Source organism: Diadema setosum, chromosome 16, assembly GCF_964275005.1.
Source record: "Diadema setosum chromosome 16, eeDiaSeto1, whole genome shotgun sequence".
Taxonomy (NCBI): domain Eukaryota; kingdom Metazoa; phylum Echinodermata; class Echinoidea; order Diadematoida; family Diadematidae; genus Diadema; species Diadema setosum.
In genome coordinates, this window is record NC_092700.1 from 20299866 (window position 1) to 20325042 (window position 25177).

The 25177-nt window shown below is 36.4% G+C and overlaps 1 protein-coding gene and 1 pseudogene across 1 annotated transcript in view; both read left to right on the forward strand.

Moving 5' to 3' along the window:
• Positions 1–24737, forward strand: part of LOC140240302 (uncharacterized) — a 38000-nt gene extending 13263 nt beyond the window's left edge. The window contains exons 9-10 of the mRNA XM_072320086.1: positions 23273–23432; positions 23997–24737. Coding sequence (XP_072176187.1) covers positions 23273–23432; positions 23997–24737 — 901 coding nt within the window. The remainder of the gene's footprint in view (positions 1–23272; positions 23433–23996) is intronic.
• LOC140240162 (uncharacterized) lies at positions 10773–22830 on the forward strand (annotated as a pseudogene).
• Positions 24738–25177: the final 440 nt, after the last annotated feature.

Sequence of the window (25177 nt, forward strand, 5' to 3'; positions counted from 1 at the left end):
AACTTCTACGCAGAAACATTTTTTTCTTTTAAGAGTCAAATGTGGCAGTAATTGATCTAAGAACCATGTCCGCTTTAAATATGTTACCCTTAAATGATTGTATGTAATTCTGGAATATTCAACTGAGATGTAACTCAGTCATACAATGGAATGGTTGAGTTAAAAACGATAGTTGAAAATGATCGCCAAACATGGTAAAGCACGCAAAACTGTTAGAAGTTCAAGATCATATTAACTTTTTCTTTCGTGATCACATGCGATGCATACTATATTATATGATTTCCTGATAAAGTGTCAATCATTAAAAATGGAGAACACTACAAAAAATTGTGTGTGTGTGTGTGTGTATGTGACTGTATGTATGTATTGCTCTAATTGAAAGGATCATTGTCATAATTATTTTTACATTATCTGGCCCGAGAAAAGCAGAAATATTTCCCCATCTGTTTCACTTTCTAAAGAGAACTACTTTTTGATAGTAAACCCTACAAAATGTAGGCTCTGCAAAAAAATCATGATCCTCAACTAGCGACGTTTGATCATTATGAAATGTTTGACGTTATCAGGCTTTAAAGGCTTTTTTTCCCGACCGAATCATTTGATTTCGTTCTGTTAAGCTAGTACATCTCTGTAAGGCTGCCACCCCCCACCCCACCCCCCACACACATACGATTCTCCTAGTCATCCGGTAAATCTTGTTCCATTTTTTTTTTTTGACCAACCTATATTCAGGTAAATTGCAACCTCATGTTCCACTTGATTTGGAACTAACCTTCGATGTCAAATGAAATAGGCAAAGTTGTTGAGATACCATTGCATTCGAACATGTATCAAAAGTCGTGGAATATCAGCGACTTCAAATGGTTTCAAATTCAAGTGATACACGTACTAGTCGAAACACATATGAAGGAGGATAATGTGATGATGTAATCACCGCACAAATCTCATTTTGATATTAAAACAGGGGGTCTTGCAACTTGTTGAGTCTTTACGAACTATAACCGCCTCTATTACACGACATAGGCATCTGCTAGATTCTTTAAAAATCCACGGTACCATAATGACAAGCATGCAGCTAACTCCGAATTCAGTCTTTTTATTCTTTAAAGAGAAAGAGAGAGAAACAATAAGAAAATTACGAGACGTGAAAGCGATGACTTTTTTATCTATACAATGATTTGAAATCTGCGAAAAGCGTGAACAGTTCATGATCAATCAACTGCAATTTCAATTTTTCATGCCTTGTCGAATTTCAATAGAACTTCGATCTTTCATACTACTAAATAGTCATTCGTCAACTTGTGAACATGAAGTGATGATTCACCCGCATACGCTCCAAGTAGTCTGTGAGGCAATACATTCCTCTACATATATGCTGGTATTGCTGATCATTTCCTTTTGTTCTTCCTTTTCATCATTACCCTTTCTATTTCATTTTTCTATTTTGAATAACGTGATACCTTTTTAATCAATGTAAATATATAAAAAATAATCATTATGCTTCCATTTACACGTATTCATGAGGCAAGACAATTTGCAGAAACATTGTCAAGAACAATAAGTATAACAGACTTTATTATACATATTATAGTGGAGTTTTTGGAGAAGAAATTGGTAATGGAGTGAAAGAAAGATGTAAGAAAGGTAGGAGGGGAAGTTAGTGAGAGAGAAGAAAGAGAGGTTAAAGAGAATGACTTATTAAAAGGTAAAAAGTTAAATAAATAGAATGAGATAAAGTTGTATTGTCATGATAGAAATGTATGTTTTGAAATAAAATAATGTATATTTTAATTTGTTTGTGTATAAATGTATTTTTTTTTTCAATTTGTTTCTGATTATGTAACTTCAATTGTTGAGTGTGTTGAGAGCTATGGGTAGCAAATTTGTTTCCCCGCAAGTCAACCCGCAAAACTTCCCCAGATACGGTATGACAAGGCCTTGAGCATACTCAAAACTTGTTCCAATTGAGTCGTTGGGGTTCGCTCGCAGAGGTACACGCAGAACACCAGTAGGAGACCCTTACCGGCAGCACCTCGCAGGCAACTCCAACGCAGGTACTTCGCAGAACCCGTAAGTTGCTCGTAACAGAAAACGGATCGGTTTTAAAGCTCTCACGCAGGTCACACAGAATACACACAAGTAGAAGGTAAGTAACACGCGCCTAGCAGGTAAGACACATGTGAGAAACTCGCGAACATTCTTGTCCGCCAGCGGAAAATTTTCCTGCGCGCTGGAAAATCCCTCCTCGCAACAAGTCCGCGTAGCTTGCACAGAAAGGTGTGACACGGCCTTGAGGTTTACATCGTTTGCGTATTTGATGACTGCAAAGAGTCGGTGTAGGTATAGCAACATACAAATCACACTTGCCTATCCACCAGAGTCTTCATCAGTACGTGAAAATCTCATAAAATCAGCTCTATTGTGTAGATGTACGAAACCCTGTACAAGGGCCGGGAATCGGCCATCCACGGCCTCATTAAAGGCTCTCAAGGATTGAATCAATCATGCCATTTAGCTGTCATTCTCAAAACTGAAACTAACGAAATCTTACAAAGTAAAATGTACACTTAAAATGTCCTCGACTACTGACGATCACGCGCGAGATTGTAATTGAATAGATCGAACCTATACATAACAGAAGTGTTTTGGAGCAATTATACTTGACAATGCTTATAAAAGTTGTCTAAACTCGTGAATGAAGAGCATATTCAATAAGTTTCTGACTTTTTTTTCAGTGGTATAAAAGGGTATCAAAGGAAGTCTGAATTCGAAAACGTAAATATGACAAAAAGAAATAATGAAATGAACAATAATACAAGAAAAGAAGCACAGGAATGCATCGTGCCATCATATTAGTTCTCGGCGTGTCATGAAGCGAAGAATCACACCATGTTCACAAGTTGAATAATGATTTAGGAGAAATATTAAGCAAAAGGACGTGGAAAAACTATAGAATTGCAAAATATTACGGTTTGAAGAAACGATGATGTTGGCTGCAAAATCATAATTATACGATGACAGTGTCATCGCTTTCTCGTACCGGGGGCTAATATATGTATATATAATCATGATATACAAAATGAAGGAAACGCAAAAAAAGTAAAGTGCATGTTTCACATTAACCCCTTAAAAACTCAGCAGATAACTTTCACAGTCAACAGTGCAAAGGCAATAGCTATCTATAGATGGGTATATCAAAAAAAAAAAAAATTCAAACAGATATTTGTAAGGAAATTACACCACAACCTCGTCCTCAGTGAGAGTGATATCACTTTTACTTGAGTTCATATGACATTTCAATACCTTCCAGTGAGTGCAAATGGAATTGTCTTGAACAACTTTGTTTATTTGATCTGACCTCAAAGGTTACTACTAATATGTACACACTAAGAAAAAATGATTCATTCTTGCACCTTTTAAGGGTGCAAAGTGATGTCACACTGGTGGCTCCCTATGGGTGTTATCTTGCACCCTCGAGAAATGGGTGCAAAAGTGGTACCTTGCGCAAGGGTATAACCTTGCAACCTGTGGGTGCACCTTTGCACCGCCAAAGAAGGTGCAAAATTGCACCCTTTATTGAGGGTGCGAAGTGGTTCCCTTGGGTGCATATTTCCACCCACACTAAGTGGTGCTAAGTTGCACCCTTTTCTTGAGGGTGCATCTTTCCACCCACACTTATTGGTGCTGAGATGCACCTTTCTTGAGGGTGCGATCTTTCTCCCTTTAATTTTCGACGCAACTTTGCACCCTCTCTTGCCTCTACTTTTGGTGCAACTTTACACCTTTCGTGAGGGTGCAAATAAGCACCCTAAGTTCCAAGATTGTAGCCTCTTTTAAGGGTACGATTTTGTGCCATATATATAGGTATAATGTTGCACCTATGTGGTGCTTATTTGATCCATGACTGCAGCAAAATTGCTTCTTTAAAGGAGCCAGTCAGTGTCACTGTCTACGCCTTTAGAGGCGCAATGTTGCCCAGTATAACCTCAAGTGAACCTTGAGATTACTGGGCAATATTGCGTCTCTAGAGGAACAGGCAGTGACACTGATTGGCTCCTTTAAAGAAGCAATTTTGCAGCAGTTATGGATGAAATAAGCACCACATATTTGCAACATTATACCTATAAGGTAAATATACTTAATATACGTAACAAGGTACAATTTGGTTACTTAACTACTTTAAACTTTGAACAGTGCGAACTAATGCAAGCCTGTTTGCTCAGTATATCAAACTTATGCTGTTGTTGCACTCTGCAAAGTAAATAAGATTGGTGTAATTTGGATCCTGTGAATCATGAAATGTGTGCGTGGAATTTGTGAGTTTTGCAATGTTAATGTAGAAGTTAACTTATAGTTGTGTTTGAATGACATACTAAAACCAAATATTTACCCAATTACCTTTCCAATGAGGTGAGCACTATCACTATCTATCAAACAAACCCTCTAAGCAAGAGCATACATCTGCATGAAGGAAGAGGTAAAAATATGATATACATTTGTCTGGATACGTTTTATTCAAAACGTACTTGAATACGTACTTATTCACATAATCTATAAGAATAAGATATGCTTTTTGCCAGTACACAAAGCCTCAAAAAACAAAAGCATGCTACGTACATTTCTAAAGTATGCACCATATCTAAGAAAAAAAAAATGTAAGGGGATTTCACAAGTTGTTTGTATGCATTCAAACGAATAGGCCTACATATTTCCATGCGTACAATATTCATGTAACAGTGACGTCATCATGAATCATCAAAAAGATATGTTTCCAGCATAGACATGAATTTATCTAAAATTTAAAACATGTCTTACAATTAGGAGTTTGTTTTATAATGACGACGCCAATTGTCTTAAAGTCCTTATCACGACATGTCTTGGGGTTCACATTTATTTAAAACATGAGATTCTTGGCACTTAGATTACGACTACAATTCATTATGGTTTAGATACTTAACTGACATACGCATACCATATTCAGGTATACGGGCATTTCGATGAAAACATCTAAATACAAGGTATAATTATAATATGAAAATCAAACTTGATACCAGCCTTTATGGGCTACCAATGGAGACTAGGCAGAATTGCAGTTATCATGGTTATGTATTCAGATTTTGTTTTGGGTGATCAATTCGAGTCCCTCGAGCTGAGATTCCGGAACTGCAATGAGCAAATCATCATAATGACTAACAAAGTGACTGAGAATAATACATGCACCAGTTTCTGTTTCGTTGTTCTATACATAGAAAGTTGTTACGTTTTCCAATCCTCTGTAGGCACACAGGGATTTGCAGATCACCTTTGGCTATAACGCCATGGTCGCGTGCAAAATGATTGCAGCTTATCTAACTTGTAGTTTCCGAATAGGGGACTACCGTGCTTATACATATTAATCGGATGATAGACCCCGTCAAAGAGTAAATTGCGGATATCGTATACCATTGTCAAATCCACTTTTTGTTCTGTACACAGTTTCACTGGACTCTTATGAACCACTTAAGCATTACCAAATCATGGAGTATAAGAATAATCTTAAGTCATTTCCTTGAAACGGCTATGAGCGGGAACAGTTTGGCATCATACATGACTAAATGCATGTATTATACAAGGTTTCAGGACACTTTGAACCGTGTCCCCCCCCCCCTCCCCCCTCCCCCCCCCTCCCCCCCCTCCCCCCCCCCTCCCCCCCCCCAAAAAAAAAAAAAAACACAAAACAAAACAAAGCAAAACAACAACAACGAGTGAAATGTTGTATACCCTAGGCCCATTAGTGTATGATCTTTGTCCTTTGAATACATTGCCCATATTTTTCAACGAATAGGCATCTGGATGCAACGTAGGTATATATAAAATGATTTTTTTTAAAAGGAAAATACATTTAACCACTTCAGAAATAACTATGGAACAAATAGCATAATATTGACACGTTCCCTTATTCCTAAATGACGTGACAGAAAACTTTCCTCACCGAAATCATTCTGTCGTTATTCAAGTACAAGACATTGGTGATTATATACCTAGTTCGATTAAAAGTATACATGGAGTCATTGCAAAAGTATCTAATGAATAGCATGCTTCAGAACTACATCATTGTCATTTATTCTATGACGCTAATAATAAAGTAATTGTTCCGCCATACTGCCTGGCAGGTTGTAGTCCTCCTACGACGTTTGTTCAGCAAATAAGGCACAAAATAAAATTTTGCGAATTTTACACGCTGTTGCCAAAGTATCTAATCTTCTTTACCACTATTCTCAGACATAAGGTATGCTGATGCTGTATGAATTAGAAACGGAAGCTTCACAAATATTCACCATCTAACAAGGTAAAAGCGAAGTGAGGTCTTGCCCACATATCGAATTTGTGATTACACTGATTTTCAAATGTAAGCTCATTGACCTTTTGACTGTTGACGGAGTCGGACTTCACCAATATCAACACTTGACAGCCATCTTTAGATGTTCTGGGGAGTGAATTTGGTGGTCATATAGCTCAAAAGTGTGGAAAGTTACTAAAAGAACACCACAATACTATGTCGACAGTGCTTACAAGGTGAGATGCAAAGAAAGAGCACGAAATGACATTGTAGAATTTGACAATGACCTACAATATTTGACCTTGAACGCTGGCACCCACAAGGTGGTAGAAGTAACTTCATCCAATCGTATATATACATATGCAAAGTTTCATTTGGATACCTCAAACAGTACTTAAAGGGGAATGAAACCCAAATGTACCCGTGGATTGGAGCAATATCATAAGAACACATATGTGAACATGGAAAATCGTATGATCCAGTGGAAGTTATGCATTTTTTAAAGTTTCAGTGTCACTTTCATGTATGGAAACGTATAGGCCTATGAAGAAAATATCAAGGGAATTCCATAAAATCTGATTCTAAATGAAAAGTACAAATTGCCTCCACTTATTTGTCGTTGCCATAATGTTAAGGGTAATATTACCCCCACCCCCTTCTGGAAGAAGTTAATCAAGTGCTCCTTTTGTAATGCTAGAAACGTGAAACTATGCCTATTTTCTTTACATTTCTTTATATAATTTTCCATGGTTGACGTCAAAGATGTAGCTTTCTCATCTCGTAATGGCGGCACTGAAACTCTAAATATATGTGTATATATAGCTCTTCAACGGATTTTCCGATATTCCTCAAATTGTGACGATGTGTTCAACTGCTAAAGTAATCTCCCTGCATTAACTTGTCCACTTGTACTTTTCGTTTCATTTCCCTTCGTGATACAACGTTGCCATAATCGATAACAGACTGATGTACGAACGGAGGGACAAGCTGAACAACATCATTTCTCTGGTGACAATTCCTTGTAAAAGTATACACCATGAAAACTTTAGGCTGGTAAACTATATCAAGACAATTATTGAACAATATTGTTAATGAAATGCAGTAGGTTTTTCTTCGTGATAGTTGCCTGTTCAGATCAAGGCTTGCAATGTACTGCTGAAGTATGCATCGGGTGTTTCTGCCTTGTCTGGGATACTGAAAGCCACAGAGCACAGAAGGCCGGAAACATTGTAGCGAAGGAAGACACGATTGTATACAGGAATTCGGGCAGATTTCACAACCATCCAGCCAAATAGTGCGCAGCATTCACAGTGAAGATTGTGGGATTTAGTCCTGCCAGGTTCTGAAAGAGATTTTGGCATGAATAAATAATGACTGAATAAAATTTCGAAGGAAATAGGTCGTTTACACTATAGGCGGTTTTGTTGCTTACATAAACTAACAGGTTGCAACTATGATCATTGACCAGAAAATGGAAAATTAAATTGATTGCATAGATCTACTTCAGGTTTCTAACGACTTTTGCTGAAATAATGAGAAATGGTTTTGAAATAGCTGCGATATCCAAAACAGAGCAATAATAATATAATATAGGACTCACTTTTTATCACGATCGCTGCGTTTTATTTTGTTTTTGGATGGCTCATCCATTTCAAAACCAATTTTCATCAAATAATCTTTAGAATTCCTCTTAGAATGGCATACTCTCTATTATTTCATAAGTAGGTTCTTGGTATATCACAAAAAGTTAAAAGCCCAAATCCTCACCTCCACCAATACTATATCATCCCTTTAAGCTTTGATTTTGGTTTCTAAACAAATCCGGTCGGATAGATTTATTTCAGCTCTTTGTCATATAAGTAAAACATGATAATGTTGCAAAGAAATATTCCTCTTATATTTCTAGTCAGAAAGCAGATGGAATTCCCGTCTCCCATAAAAAAATAAAAGTGCAGCACTTACTTTGTCACAGACATACAGCATGTCCTCTCCAGGCAGACGGGGAATTAGGAGACAGCATGCCGACATCACTAAGTTAGAGCTGAAAAAAAAAAGAATAAATGTGGAATAGCCTGAGTAAAGTCATGTTGAAAAGAAAAATCTGGCGAATTTGGACTGAGATGAAAATACACACCTTTTATGTAGGCCTGCATACATTTATGACATAGGGCATATTCAAATATTTCCACATTTTTCCTGACCAACTCAAAGTCTTCATAACATAAAATAACAAAGTAAGACAACATCAAATTACATGCAAATTTAACATCAGTTTGCTGTATATTTTACACAGTTAGGAAAGGACTAAGACTTATAGACCTCAGCCATTCAGCCGTTGCTGAGCTTGCCACAGATGATGGTCCGGGTGCTGGCCATGGCAATGGGTGTAATGATGCCCATTATGGTTGACACCTCTAATCCTGCTACCACACACACAAAAAAGAGAAAATATAGCCCCTCTACTTATTCATAACATTGATATGATTTACTTTGATAATACTGGTTACAGAAAAGAAGATTACCCCCCCCCCCCCCCAAAAAAAAAAAAATAATAATAATAAATAAAATAAAATAAAATAAAATAAATAATTTATAAATAAATAAATATAAAAAAAAAGAAAAAAAATGAAGATTCTTGCGGGGTAGAGATGCTGCCTGTATGAGTTACAATCCATCATGGAGTTTTCAGGAAAAAGTCCAAAAAAAAAAAAACTGAGAAGACGTAGAACGGAAAAGGCAAGAATGAATGATCGCAATGGTCCACTTGAGTAACATATCTCTCGATTATAGATGGTATCAAAAATTGCACTATAGTCTTATCAAATTTTCCGCAACCCACTAAACGTTTGCTACGTTATAGTAATCGATAAAACTGCGTTCATGTGTAATAATACGCTTTAATATAATATACTTCACGGATATCACATGCTGAAAATCTAGATGAATCAATAACCTGAAAATACATGTATTACGGATTAATCCATTAATGAAACTTACATATTCTGTTGAGGAATCACTCTGTCCTTCAGAATTGCATATAAGTTTACGTGATCAGGAGAATGCGCGCAACTTCATCATATTGTATCTTGCTTGAATACCTGAAAAGGAAAATCAAGTGTCATGAGTTCAAGGCCACTGTTCATGCGTGTGTAATAATTTTGCAGAAGAGCTAACTTATGTAAATGTGACTACATAACTCACTCCATGGCAGCTTAATGTATACAGTTCAATTCTTATACACTGCCTTGCTGCATACAGGGTGAACTTCAGTCTACCACTAACACTACCTGACTACAGAGAATTATCCCAGCATAAAGATAAGCGTGCAATGTTTGCCATTATAAGTTTAGTTAGTACACTAGTCTATTTATCCATAAGTTTATCAACAATTATTCATCAACTTCAGTTCCCTTCCTTTTATTCGTTATTAATCAAAATAGTGGTATGGCACGACGCGATGTATTATCCTTGGGGATGTGTGTTTGTGTGTGTGGGGGGGGGGGAGGTGGCGTAAAGGTTATGTTAAGGATACACTTCCTATAGGAATATCCGATTCTACGTTTTCTTAACTATTTTGTTTTGTTGTTGATCGGTAAATATAAAGAATTACTTGAAATTGTGATTATGTATGTGTTCACTGTATTGTGAGTATAAATTATGCTTGTATAATTGTGTATGTAGTGAAAATTGTACCATTTACAATGTGTACATGTACATGAATATATGTGAGTTTATGCATGTATGTAGATATTCCTATGTGCACGCCCATGTACCAACAAAAAGAATTTCCTAAATGAACAATAAATGAATCTGAAATCTGAAATCGGAATGCCATGACGTCTTTAGCAAGACATTTTATCGCTAAAGCTGCTCTAATTCCACAGAATGGTTACGAAACAAAACAAAATAGAACAGAAAACAGCACGCATAAAACTAGCCAGTTTTAACAGAATTCTAAAATGAACATTTTAATATTACTGCCTGCAAGCCTACATTATAAGACATGGCTATACAACCAAAAACATAACAGATACAAGAAATTTGATGAAGGGTAATATCGAGAGTAAGGCCTTGGTCGAGAACATTGTGGATATTTCAAATCATGCTTCACGATGATGTTTTAACTCACCATTTTCCACGTGGTAGGAATCTGCGGGGTCTTGATATTATGAAGTGGACAAAATAATTTTGAAGTCAGAGTTGCAGTAAGCCGCTACGAAAAGCCTCAGAAGAGCTGATCTGCTATGGAAATGGAATTTGCGCTAGATGCTCAGCTCAAACACGCATGAACGAGCTGTACAATGAGCCATCTGGGAGTCAACTTATGCGCACATAAGTTTGCACGACTCAACAATTCATTGAATTCATTAATCATGTTCAAGAAAAGAATGAACATGCCCACACCAGGTGACCAAACTACTGGGTCCGTGAATTGACACTCTAGGAAACATCCATGTCATTATTTTGCATCGAATGTATTCTATGGATTAATAGGCGTTAAAAAAATCCACTTTTGATTCTTAATAATTCAGTAACTATATATCAGATAACACTATCCTTGATATGGGAGATAGTTGTATAGTGTACAATTTCGTTGGAGGCGGTTTAAAACACAAATCAGTTTCATGAAATCCATGATTAATTTCACAGTTAGGTTACAGATTTTGCTCTATTTCCAACCCTCTGTACAAAATTTTCACTTTGCACAGGGGTCAATGGGTGTGTATGGGAGTTTGTGGTTAACACCCTGACAATGGTGTTGAACAATAGCCAGGGTTTTAATGCTTTATTATTTATTCATGAGAAATTCCACTATCACAGCTAGTCTTTATTCATTCTAAAATGTGGTGTTTGCAAGCACACGGAAACATGTGCTTACATTTTTCATGTGCATGCATTTTACCCTTAGGCTTTACCGTGCATGAATCCATGAAAAAAAAAAGGGGAAAAAAATCAACCCTTACAAATAAATCGTGTAGTTTGCACCCTTATATATCCGCGAGTTTGCTCTCTAAATGATTTTAGTTTATCATTTCCTTTACGTTCACTTAATAAAATATGCATACATAAAATGTGACAATGGTATGAATAAAATGACAATGTGACAAACAAACAAACAAAGCAAACAAACAGCAAAAGATATCAAGTGAAAGGGTGAGTGAGAAGGCAATTGGCCTTATTCAAAACTAATCCCGGAAAAGTAAATACATTGTATATACAGAGAAAAACATTGGCACACACACACACACAAACACACACACACTCACACATACACACACATGCATACACAGACAAAAACATGGACCAGCGCATATTAGCAATACACAAGATGTCATTTTCACAAACACACCCTATCTTGCTAGTCTCTTATAAATTCGTAAAATGATATTGGTAACTTCCAGAAAACCTTTCAAGTAAAATACGTTTTAAAGCTTCCTTAAAACTTTGTACCGTTTTCTTACATTTCACATCAGAGTGGATGGAATTCCAGATTTGAGGGCCTTGAAAAAATATTGACTTTTTTTTTTCTATCCCGAGATCGAGTCGCAACGAAAATCTTTAGCGTGTAGTAGGGTTTGATTCCATCATCGCACAGTAAGCATGCAGGGAATGCTGTGACATATTCCATTTCGATTGGTCAATACCAGACGAGCAGTCAAGTATTCTTCGTTAGCTTGTTTGCAGACCCTTCCATCAAAGACTCAACTTCATTTAAAAATGCTCCGATGAATGATTATGAAATTATGGGAGAACATCAAGTTTTATGATGTCTTAAAAAAAAACATGTACATAGTAGCACCACGACGGTATGCAATATTGTATTCAAGTGTCGATCAACACCATATGGGTCTTTCTTTGAGACTTGTTATGGGCTCAATATTGCACCTTAGCAAGAATGAACCACAAACAGGAAGATATGTCTTTGTAATGGTAATTACGTTTCGACATCCCAACCAATAAGAGATAGGTTAGGAGAATGTTAAAGACACGGGGATACACGAATAGAAATTGCTCAAAAAAATGAAATAAAACGAACATTATTCTAATAGGCATGCCTGGGCAGTAATCTGATGTTTCTATTGATAGAGAATTCTATTTGAAGATTCATATCAGTTTGCTTTGTCAGAATCATGAGGAAAAGTGATAAAATAAACCGGCTATCCAGGGTACAGTTTAAACACTTTCACATGAAACAGCTCTGATTAACACTTTTGCACAATAATATTTCTGTTCAGAATTGACTTTTGTTTTATATGTTTTTATCTTAAAGTATAGGATTTCATTTGAAGCAAAATATAGCCAAAATTACGTAAACGTCCACAATGAATCTTCAGATTGCTCAGTGAGACGGCGGCATCGAATCCCGATCAGCGAAGGCACAAATGCACCTGTGGAATTGTTTTGTACAGCAATAGAAATCTGACGACTATTTGAATAATTACATCCAGTTGGAACTTCATCTGTTCAACCTCCTAGGTTATGTGTACAATGTGATTGGTCAATACCAGACAAGCAATCAGGTATTCTACTTCTGTTTTTTTTAGTAGACCCCTTTCATCATGGACTCAACTTAATTTGAAAATATACTCTCGATGAATGATTATAGAATATGAAAGAAATTTAAGTTTCCTGATATCAAAAAATATATGTTCATAATATCAGCACAAGGATATGTAATATTGCATTTTAGTGCCGAGCAACACCATAGGATGGCCTTTGTTTTGAGACTAGTTTGGGGCGTAATATTGCACCGTCAATGACCGTGGCAAGATCGAACCCAAAATGAACCATATAAGAAGCAAAGTTCCACCATTTTCTCAAATCGTGTAGTTTGCACCCATTTTCGCGACTTCGAACCCTTCTAGCTCCCTTATTGAACCTTTTTTTCTTAGTGTGTAGCTTGAGATGGTATCTTACATGAATGATTGGACAATCACTGTGGAAATGGATAACTAAAGGTATGTAGGTGTGGATGGTCGTAGAATTTGTACCAGCTACTCCTGCACGACGAAATAATCTGGTTCGCTCGGAACATGTGAATTAAAACTTAAAGGGTGTGTACAGTTCTGGTCGAGGTGAGGATTTAGCTTTTAACGTTTTGCGAGATATTCAGAAACCACTCTATGAGATGTCTAAGAGCATGCAGTTGTAAGGGGTATCAAAAGTTTATGCGATAAAATGGCCGAGATATCCAAAAAGAAGGTGAAACAAAGAGATCCTAATAAAGTTGTGGCATGTCGCCTTTTATTATTAACACTTTTTGGGATATCTCAGCCATTTAAAAAACAATTTTCATCAAACAAACGTTGAATGCTTCTTGAAATTACATGCTCTTTCATATTTCATGAGAGGCTTTTCATTATCTCACTCAGGAATGTTCAAAACATGAATCCCAACCTCAACCAATGATGTACAGTCCCTTTAACATGTTAAACCAATTAATGATTGCATACTAATCAAATTTTGAATTGAAAACTTTGAAAATCCATGATATTCACACATTACAAAGCGCAATATTCATGTACAAATACAAATCCAACACCCTCCCTTCCTCGCGGCTCCACAACCTATTCACTGTGAACTCCAGCGTCTACGCTTACCAAACTCGACATTCTAAAGATTATCACCTCCACAATCCCAAGTTAATGATAGCTCACAAGTCAATTAGACATCATGGACCTGACGTTTGGAATAATCTCCCTGAGCAAATTAAGACAACCACCAAATTATATTCTTTTAAGGCACTTATGAAAAAAATATCTTTTATCGAAATATAATGATGCATGAGTGATAAGAAGTTTTTTTTTTACGTTCACTCACAAACAGTTTATATTGATATAGTATTAGTTTTAGTACTTTGCTGCGTATCAAAATTGTTGATATTGTAGAAGTATGTAGAAGACATACATGTGACACAAAGAACAAACCAGAATCAATTTAATCAGGTATATATACCCAAACATTGAATTAACAAAATTGTATTTCATCGCATGCACAGCTCAGCACAGCACAGCACAGCACAGCACAGCACAGCACAGCACAGTACAGCGCTCACCTCAGCACAGTATTATGGTAAAAAATGCCTATTGATAACAAATAAACGAAAACTATTTTTCATTTTCCCTTTATTTTTGACCTCATAAATTACTACGATATTTGGGATTTGATTGTTGATTCTATTTTGTAGACACGTCCGTCAAACAGATATGTAAATCGATTTTAAGTCTCGAATTTTACCCCGAGGCCTCGATCCATGTCAAGCTGCTGCTTATGATCGTTGTCTCCTGCTTTTCTGTTATAATGATAACCAAAAAAAAAAAAAAATATTCAAATCTCCTCTGTTATATTCTTTTTTTTTCTTTTTTTCTAAAATTCGTTTAATAAAACGACGTGATATACCCCGAATGAATAATCAATTATCTACATACTCTATAGGAACATGAGGCAGTTTATTCATCCCGTGGTCCATAGAATATTTTGTCAGCTTACCAAATACGTATTGTTTTTTTTTTAATTCTTTGATATTGCCTTTTAGGTGCAAGTGTAAAAGTTATTAAAATCAATTGTTACAGCAAAAGTCTGAAACACTGTTCGATAATTAACAGACTAAAGAGGTAATGATGTGACATAATCATGCGGAGACAAATTCATGACAAATCAACCACAATTTTAGAACAATCATGATAGTAAAACAAAAGTTAATCAAGCCATTGATCAAAGTGATTCATTGATGCTGTTTTCTTATACCGTCAAAGAAAACCAAACGAATCAACCGCATTCCTACATGGTATCTATATCGGTCCTCTCTTGGCACTTTCTTGAAGCCGTTTGGAATTAGTAGGACATTACAATATCATTCGTATACCGACTTTTACTTTAACACAAGTGCGCACAGCAAGGGGAGTTGCCAATTAGATGCGCAAGCAAGCTCGTACTCCTTTCTTCCAGTGATACCAACAACGACACTATCAGCACTGATTGTACAGTCTTTTCAACAGAGCATTACAGGACTTCACTTTGAACTATACATTTACAATGTATTAGAAACTTGGAAGTGTACTTTCAAATTTTCCCAACTGGAGAAAAAACCCCAAGTGTATCAATTTGAGCAGAAATACTTAAATCTCATCGAGTTTGAGAAACTCGTTAATTCTACGGATAAAGAGGGATTGATATAGGGTGCTTTTTTCCGTGATCAAGCACAGATCAAGAATGTCGCGTTCTCCCGTGGTCTTCTTGGTTGCCTGTTTCCTGCTCACTTCCTCAACTTCAGCAAGCAACATGACGTGTACGTATTTTTATTATTATTATTATCATTATTATTATTATTATTATTATTATTATTATTATTATTATTATTCTTTTGGTTTATGGACTTTTATGGATCCTGAATTCTTCTTAACTATCTTTATATGATGAGTCATGCATGGTTATGCAAGATATATTTAAAAACAAATCACACACGATATTCTTACTGTAATGCATATTCTTATAGTTTATTATATATATGGTATAATCAGGGTACTGTTCTACTTATACTTTAACGTTTCAATCAACTGGGTATACTACTGACAGCTGATTGATGATTTGCAGAACGTTTCCAACCTTGGACTTTGATACAGAAAATATCATATTTAGTGTGAAATATCATATTAGAGTATTTTAGCAGCAATCATTTCTTTCTTACACAATGAGTTAAAATGGCTATCACTACATGATTATGGATGCTTAATAATGACAACATTTCATTTTCTTTTCACCCAATACAAAATTCAACATTTCTCGTACAGCGCTTTCCTTTCTTGCGCTCCCAGATTTTACTCTCAACTGCCCGGGGAGGCCACTGGACCTCGACATATGGTGTGATGAAGTATGCACCGCCAGCAGTAGTTGGGTTATACAGGCGCCTATAGGACGGAGATTTCTCATTGAAATTCAATCTATCAACAATGTATTGATGCGATTTGACATACAAGATATGATATCTGACAGAACCTGAAACTGAATCTGAAACTGAAAAAGACCGATGAAACCATTTCTTACCACTACATTACAACAAGATTCAGATTGACATTTCTTATCTATTCATTTTCCTTACTCCTAGGTTTAGAGAGGTGTTAACAAAAATGCAGTGCCCAGGGTACTTTTAACCTTCTTTCTTTTCTATTTTTGTTAATTCTAATTTCTTAACCCTTCATGGATGAGCCATGTCTCAAGAATTCTCTACTAGGATATTCTAAGAACATACTCATCCAAACAAACCGAGCGTAACTTACAAGCGTTGCTATTAGTTGGTTCCGCCATATACGTTAAAGTTCTTTCTTCACAGACCCATTGTTAAGCTTTGGATTCGTCATTTACTAGGTAATTTTACATAACAATTACTGCCTTGTGCTATCTAATTGCTCATTCAAAATTGCATTAACTTTTGTTGCTTCTTTTTATGTTTTGAACGGCATTTTGACGACTTCGATACTGTTTTGTCCATTGATAATTATATTGGTTGTTGTCGTGGACTACTAGGATTAAATACAATTAAAATGAATTCAATCAAATAAAATCACAAATGCACTTTAGAGACCTACATTCATTCAATTTTAAGAAATACCATCTGTAAAGCTGGTTGATGGATCTTCTTCCCTGGATGGCTTAGTGATCCTGGAGTCAGACAGATATGTGTGCTATGATGGCTTTAAAGAGGGAGCTGCTGATTTAGTCTGCAGAGAGCTCGGCTTCCCAGCCGTAAAAGATTATTGGGCTCAACCTAGTCCAAGTGCAGCAACATCAAACAAGATTCAATGGCGTGCATATTCCCTAGGTAACTGCAATATTGTGAATAATGGTTATGAGTATGCATTGGGAGAATGTATGCAATGACGTTTCACTCAGTTTAATGAATTAAGATGTCAAAAACAACAACTAGATACTATTCTCTGAACGGCATCTTTATACGCACATCAATACATTTGCACTCTTACGAATTAGAAATACTTAAGTCGAATTCTTCAGACAGATCTTGCAATGTCATTAATGTGAATTCGTTTTCTACTGTTTAAACAACCCCCGATTTGTCTGGTAGTGTGCTAAATTTACAGAAATACGACGAAAAGTGTATTAACCACAAAGAAATGTTTAATGAGTTTATCAAGCATTTAAACGGTCCCTAAACGATTTCCGAAATGTCAATGCACAGGTTATCAGAAGACAAGTATATTATGACTGCCTGTCACAAGGAATTGAGTGTTCCTGGAACAAGGCTGTGAGACTGAGATGCCGAGGTGAGGGTAAACGTGAAAACTTGTGCAAGCAATGTATTCGTGATGTGATATGATTTTTTTTAATGGGGTATCCGATATATATATATATATATATATATATATATATATATATGTATATATTGAACATGTTACCATATTTATCTGTTAAATCTGAAGATGTTAAAGTACGGTAAGTTGCTAAAAATAAGAAATTAATACTTGTTAAAAAAAATAGAAAATTGCTTCACATCAGATATACGACGACTTTTGTAGAGTTTATGAAGCACGTCATGTGTTGTTTTGAAATGACAAACAGTGGACTTTTGTGCCTATAACTTTCTGTCGTTTGAATGTTTGTAAATTGCACTTTTGTCTCCATAGGTAAATGTCGAAGGGTTGGTCGATAACCATTTCACTCTTACTGTGTGGACGCAGAACCAGGATTTCTTGGGTGCTACCGGGGCGATCATCACGATTTCGAGGCTTTAACATTCTCCGGATTTAACGTTAATTCGGACGAAGAGTGTGTGTCTACCTGTAGAGGGAAACCGGGAAACCATGACATTGCTATTGTTCATGACAGGAACTGCATGTGTTATCAATCAGAAGAGTATGCCAATTTCATTGGAAGCGTAACCCATTCTCATCTTTGGACACCTCAAACCAGGGTACACTCCGACGAGGAAGTCCATTGTTTGTTTAACAGTGAGTATCAAAACAATATTACCCAATGGCAGTAAGAAAATTTTCTTATTCTCTATTATTCTCTCTATGTAACATGTCAGTACTATTGACACGTGACTTCAGACTTGTATTATCCCTATTGATTTACCACTGCTTCTGGGACGATTATAACATGTAATTCACTAGCACTTTAACATACATTATAAGATATAACTTTGCTTTTAATTCTGACATATCTTCACCTTATACTTAACCCCCCCCCCAAAAAAAAAAGACAGTCTTTATTCCACATTGGTTTCATTTGAGGAATTCCAAATTCTCTTCATTAATGCCGTCTGGCTTTATGATCACACGGATCATCGGTTCATTAAAATGTTCCCTGAAGCGATTATATCACAATATTAGTTTACATCGACAATGGCGACGCTAGCAGAATTAAGTGATTATAAGATGACCAAAAACTATACACTCTTTCTTTTTCGTGTCGTTAGAATATTTCTCTATGTTCTCTCTCTCTCTCTCTCTCTCTCTCTCTCTTATCACGACTTCTCTCTCTTGCTTATCGAAACTTTCTGTAGGGTTTTGTAAGCATCCCGGGCTTGTATCTGATGGTTATTGGGACTCTAGTATCACGAGCTTTGGATCCAACATGATTCTTACTTGTGTCGAAGGCTTTTTGCTAAATGGCAGCGCGGCACTGCAGTGTGGACGAACTGGGTGGTCGACTTACTTCCCCGTTTGGAACGCATCAGTCCCGACTTGCCGGGCAATCGATAATGTAACAAACGGTATATCGCACAATAAATAACTTACAGTATGCAGTATGTCATAATGCAACCAGAAGCAAACTTTTTTTTAAAGTTAGAGTAGAAAGTGAGGCAGAAAGAAATATTGATATGGTTATCAACAGTATTCTCTCTTTTTTTTTTTTTTGACAGCAGATACCCAAACCTCCCCCTAAAATAAATACATAAATAAAGGTCAATTACAAAATCTCACATCAAAATTGGGAAAGCATTACATCAGAAGTAGATCTCTGCAAGGAAGACAACTTGCCCAAAGTTAACCTACATTACATAATTTTCTATATCTTTTGTTTCCTGTCATTTAAAAAAAACAACCTTTTTAGGATTTTCACCTAAGTTAATCTTAATTGTATTCCACATCATTCAATATAATTTTAGATGAATAGTTTTATTTTTGATTTATAAGTAATTTTTGTGATGGTATTTGAAAGGAATATTTGTGAATTTTTATGTTAGTGGATATCAAAACTTTCATGCGTCATTTTGTAGCCTGTATCTGCGTTATTAACGCTTTTATGATATCGACCTGGTGAAAAAAAGTTACTGGCTGATATTACTTTCGTGAATAATATAGAGATGAATTGAATTATCCATTATATAGCAGGCCCACCTGCTAAAGAAGGTGGGTATGTGAACTTGTCAATCGTGACCATGATTTCCTTATTGTAGTATCTGCATCTTACACGACATTGTATCATTATACTATTATAGCAAGTGACGATTCTTTAATAGCGGGATGAGTCATTGACAAGTGAAGTCTTCAATTGGGTTTAGTGTGCATTAAATGATAGTTCTTCTTGCCGGGCAGTAGATAATGCAACACACAATCTGTAATACAAATGAGACAGTTCTTTATCTTGATGAGAAGGCCACAATTAATGTCGAGGTGATTGCTATCATGCCATCTGACATATCTATTCTCCTCCCCACAAACAAACGAAAAAACAAACAAACAAAAACACAAAATCAATTGATTATTTTCACTTCAAACTTTGCGAAAGCATGATTAGGATAACATCTAGAGCGATAGAAAATTGAAGACGATTTCCTCAATATTTGGCTCCTGACTTTTCAAAAGCACCGGTGTTATTTATTTCAGTTTATACAACGTCCAAGTAGATCCTTGTAATTTGATTGGAGGATTGTTGGTGACGTGATATTCAATAAGTACTCCATTCAACGCGCCGTGAAATTTTGGTTCTATTTTTGCGTGCAACTGGGTTCATTTTTTTGTTCTATTCCACGGTTCGAGAAATTGTACGGTACTGCATGTACTGTGTGTGTTGCATATTGAGGATCGCATGCAGCTAGCGCAGTGTACGTGTGCGGTACATGCATGCGCGTACGTAGGCCTACGTAGTGCTAGTGTACGTGTGTATGAGCGCTAGTATAGCTGTGACCTGTATCTACACTGATTGCACAAGCCAGAAAGAGAATCGCAGTGGATCCACATGTAAGTATGGCTATATTTTTCATACATATAATATAGACTTCTAGGCCTACTTAGACCAAAAAGATCTACTTGGACGTTGCATAAATCAAATAGTGTATGGTCTTTACCTTTGCACTGGAACGAGATTTCGCACTCGGTGAAAGATGAGGCGCACTATTCAACTCGGCTTCGCCTCGTTGAATCGAGCGCCTCTATCTTTCACCTCATGCGAAATCTCGTACCATTGCACTCGTGACCATTCACTATTTGTATAATATTTATATATTATATACATGCAGTAGCTGCCAAAAGAAATGGTTGAATAGGCTTGTAATTCTTGATTGTGATTTCGTTCAGTCATCTGAAATGTATGCCTATCATCTGCATTTCCTGTTAACACTTCTCTATGTGTTAATTGTTGAATCTTTGATAACGTTTTGAGTCATTACTATTAAAACCGAGCCTTTGACTGCTTTTAAAATGTCTACATGTCTTGTAACTTTTGTTCAATCTCCCCGACGGAAGTATTCCTTTGCTTCAAGTGAAAGAAAAATGAATATAATAATTATGTTTCAAATTTCACTCTTTCTCAAAGATATGTATCTGCTACGTTTCGCTCTTCCGTTAGTCGTGTTGATACAGGTTTAAATATTTTTGTGAGTTTTGTCAAAGATAATGAACGACATGACTCCGAAATCAGCACAACGACATCAGAAAACATAGACTTCACTTCAAGTGAGTATTGTAATTGCACATTCAGTGTGTTACATGAACTGAAATATTCATGTTGTATGGACGAGTATTCATGAAGTATTTCTATGCTGTAGCCTTCAGTTTAAGAACAGTTTAATGTTACAGACGTTTTCTGTTTGGGTGACTTTCTGTGGTAATGTCTATGATTTCAGCCATAATTTACGGAGGGGGCGTCATTATGCCTCTAACAGTAGTTGATTTATGCGCTGTAGTACTCTTTAATGCACAGGATTCCTTGTATAATCCATTGAACCATCTTTTCTTCTTATTTTGCACTGTTTTGAAAGCCCCCGCAGCTATGACTGACATAATTTGTAGTATTTTAAAACCGAATAAGTCTGCACTGAATGCGTGTGCTAGCAGGTTACCATTGTCTCTCACAACATCATGTCGACCTCTTTCCCTGTAATAAATGACGTATGAATATGTGGTACGGAACAATATTATGTTGTTTGCCGCCATCATCAGCCTGAAGCACTTGGAACACAGGACCAACTTTTCTATGGTTTGATTTGCAAAAGAAGAGGGGCATAGGGGCTCATTTTTCTTTTCTATGTATGATCTTATGGAAACGTGTAGAGTAAAGACTACATGAGTGAATGCCCACAACAATGCGTTATCTTGAGCGTGTGCACTTCCTACTCCCCTGTTGTCTGCTTTTGAATCATAGACGAGATTCAGGACACCGAAGAATGGACGGCTTTGCAAGAAACAGTGGACCCAGGGTTTCCAGGTGAGCTTCGTGTCTTAATCAAATCAGTACGCCCATTATTTCTAAAATTTCTCAATAGTCATCAAATAGGTATGTCCGAAACCCTGAAGAAAATGTGTAATGTGTCGAATGCTGGTATGATTAAAGGTTGTCGGAGGACGGTATTGCAAAAACTTTTCTTTTTGTATCTTAGTTATCATTGAATCAACATTTCCACTATAATTGTTATCATTAACTGAATTCGTGTGAAGTGCTGAGCGAGGTGATTTGCTTTATATGCGATAAAGTTGTCCTTTCGACAAATTCTTCCATTTCAAATCCTTTGCCCTTTTTCAAAAGAATCAATAATTTTCAAATGTTAGTTAAATGTTACAATAATATTGCGTATTTACTAGATTTCTTTCACACAATTAGAGAAGATGAACTGAAGAACAAAATTGTGTCCGTTGGCCGTTCTTTTACCGTTTACGCTGGTATGATTATGGAAATAATGGGACTATAATGTAAACAATAATTTGAAACCTTGGAGATGTTAAGATCTTAGAAATTACAAATGCCTGAATGTTGATCAGACATTTCAGACGACTTGTTTCTCTATTCTATAGGAATCGGTGGTGACCGACATAAAAGGGACATAAGAAGTTTGCCCCCCGAGAGAAATGCTAAGAAAGTCATAACAAGTTTCCCAGCATTAAATCATTATTTGATGACGAATTGTGGATACGATGAATTCTATTATTTTGTCAGTTTCTGGAGACCTGGAGACAAAATATACTGCACTGACTATTGGATCCCCTGTCTGTTTCGCTGCTTTCGTACTTTCCATTTCATCTATCGCTTGGTGCAAACATCGCTGGAAAAAGTGAGTGAAAGCACATACTTTTCTCTCTATTACATTATGTGTTTACCCCATATAAATAAATGAATTAATAAAATGTAATGTGTTGTTAATATTATTATATATTTACATAAAATGGTTATTTATAATGCAATACGTTATGTATCAAAAATAGTGACATAAAACGACAAAGACAGTCATAATGTTCCCAGCGATACCTCAGGCACAACAGATATTCGATGAAAGGACGGACAATAGAATTCACACAATCCTTCAATGCTTGAAAGTTAAGATTGAAAGTAAAAGTAGTTCATATTTACTACATTTGTAGAATGGAAATTTTGTTTCAGAAATCTGCGAAAAAAATGTTGATCATTTGCCAAAGCTGTTTCCGTACAAACCTGTATTCATATTTTATTACAACGACGTATATTCCCGAACCTCTCATATCGTTTCTTTTCACCCAACAGAAAACGTAGCCACCCAGAAAATTCAAATAAATCGAGTACCCATCCTATCAATACCGACGCGATGCATCGCCCTTTGTCGGAACATCAGGGCAACAAAACTGGCGACGCCACAGCAGCTAATCAGGAAGAAATGCACCACATCTACCAGAACTCTGCAGAGGTAGTCACCGTAGATTTTATTGTTAAATAAAACAGGTCGTAACTTTCGAACGGAACTCTCTGTAGTATTTAACTCCCTAGTTACAAATCGAGAAATATAGTTGGCTTAAAATAACGAATTACGCTCGCAGCAAGTTCTATACTAACAGTTTTTCTATATGCAAAGTTAACTCTTAACTCATCAGAAAGAATAACGTGTGCATTTTGGAAACTCTAATTTCAAACAATCACACTTTTGTTACAAAGCTAGCATAGATTTGAATTTTTTCATGTTCGGTTTCCAGGTAAATTGTCACGCTAATATCACGTGCTTCTACATTTCTCCGATACATCAAACGGCGCTGATATTTATTGCATATGTAGAAATGTAGGCAGAAGCCTCGAGATGCCATAGGACTATATTTGTTTAACGAGGATGACAATTTAATACTCATATCAGTTACCATGATTGATAAACGTTTTTTTTTTTTCCAAACACATTGCGCATGTCTAGAAATAAGCTTAAAAGTTAATGTCAGCAAACAACAAAATACATGCTACCCCTACTCTTTATTGTCCTTGATAGGATCACACTCTTGAAGGGGAAGTGGTCAACAATCTACCGGACGCGATTTCGCGGCCTCTCCGTGACGTCATGCTACATCGAGAGGGTGAAGACATTGCGCAGTATCAAGACATCACATCTAATGTCAAGAAAGAGCTATACATGGACATGGCAGGAAATGTGAAGAAAAAGGAAGATGTCAAATCTGTTCAATCTAGGAACTCCTCTACCAGTGAAAACGAGATTGAAAACGGTTACATGATTTCCAACGTAAGTCCACGCAGGCCTACGAGATTTAAACAGGAAAAGACTAGTTACATTAACAATGTCACATCATTTGGACATGAGATCAACAGAGATATGTCCATCCAGTTCAGACCGGCAGATAACGATGTTAGATGTGAGGTCTCTGAATGGTCAGTTTACAAAGATGTTCTTTCAACTTCCAACCAATCCGCACCCATCAGAGAACCACAGCATGGTACCACAGAGAACCACAGCATGGTACCACAGTACGCTACTATCGAGAGAAATGAAAAACGTGACCCTCTTGCGATAGGCCTATACAATTCTCTTTATTCTGTGACAATATACTCCACCAAGCAAAAGGAAGAGCGCGATTTGGACGAAAATGGGTATCTTGTTCTTGAAGCATGTTCTGGTGAAATCGCCGGAGATCAGTATGTGGAGATGGACAAAGAAGTACTCATCAAAGCATCTTTATATGAAGATATGCTGTTCCCCCAGAACAAATCTCCATAGGCAAAATAACCCTTAAGGTCAACATAATATGTAAATTGCAATGTATAGGAGAGCATTGATGTAACCTAGAAATTTAGAGATGCTTTTATTCCTAACTGTGACTCAATATGGAATAAGGTGACTAACGTAGGAACGTTTTATACGTCATTGATGCACCTAATTCGTGGGGAAAAAGACAATTTGAAAAGGCTAGCTATTTATCGTTGCTGCACCTTTTTTTTTTTTCCAGCGTGGTCCATAAAGAGTAGTTTTCATAGCATTTAGAAGATGTTTACTGTTCTCGTCACGAATGGGGAATACACTGACAAGTGCCCTCATCTCCCTGTAAAAGGACAGTGGAAACTCATGATAAGCGCAATCGATGTGTCCTAAAAGTAAGAATATTTTAGAGAAGTAAAAATATTGACGGAATGGAGATAATTATGATTTTTATTCCTCGA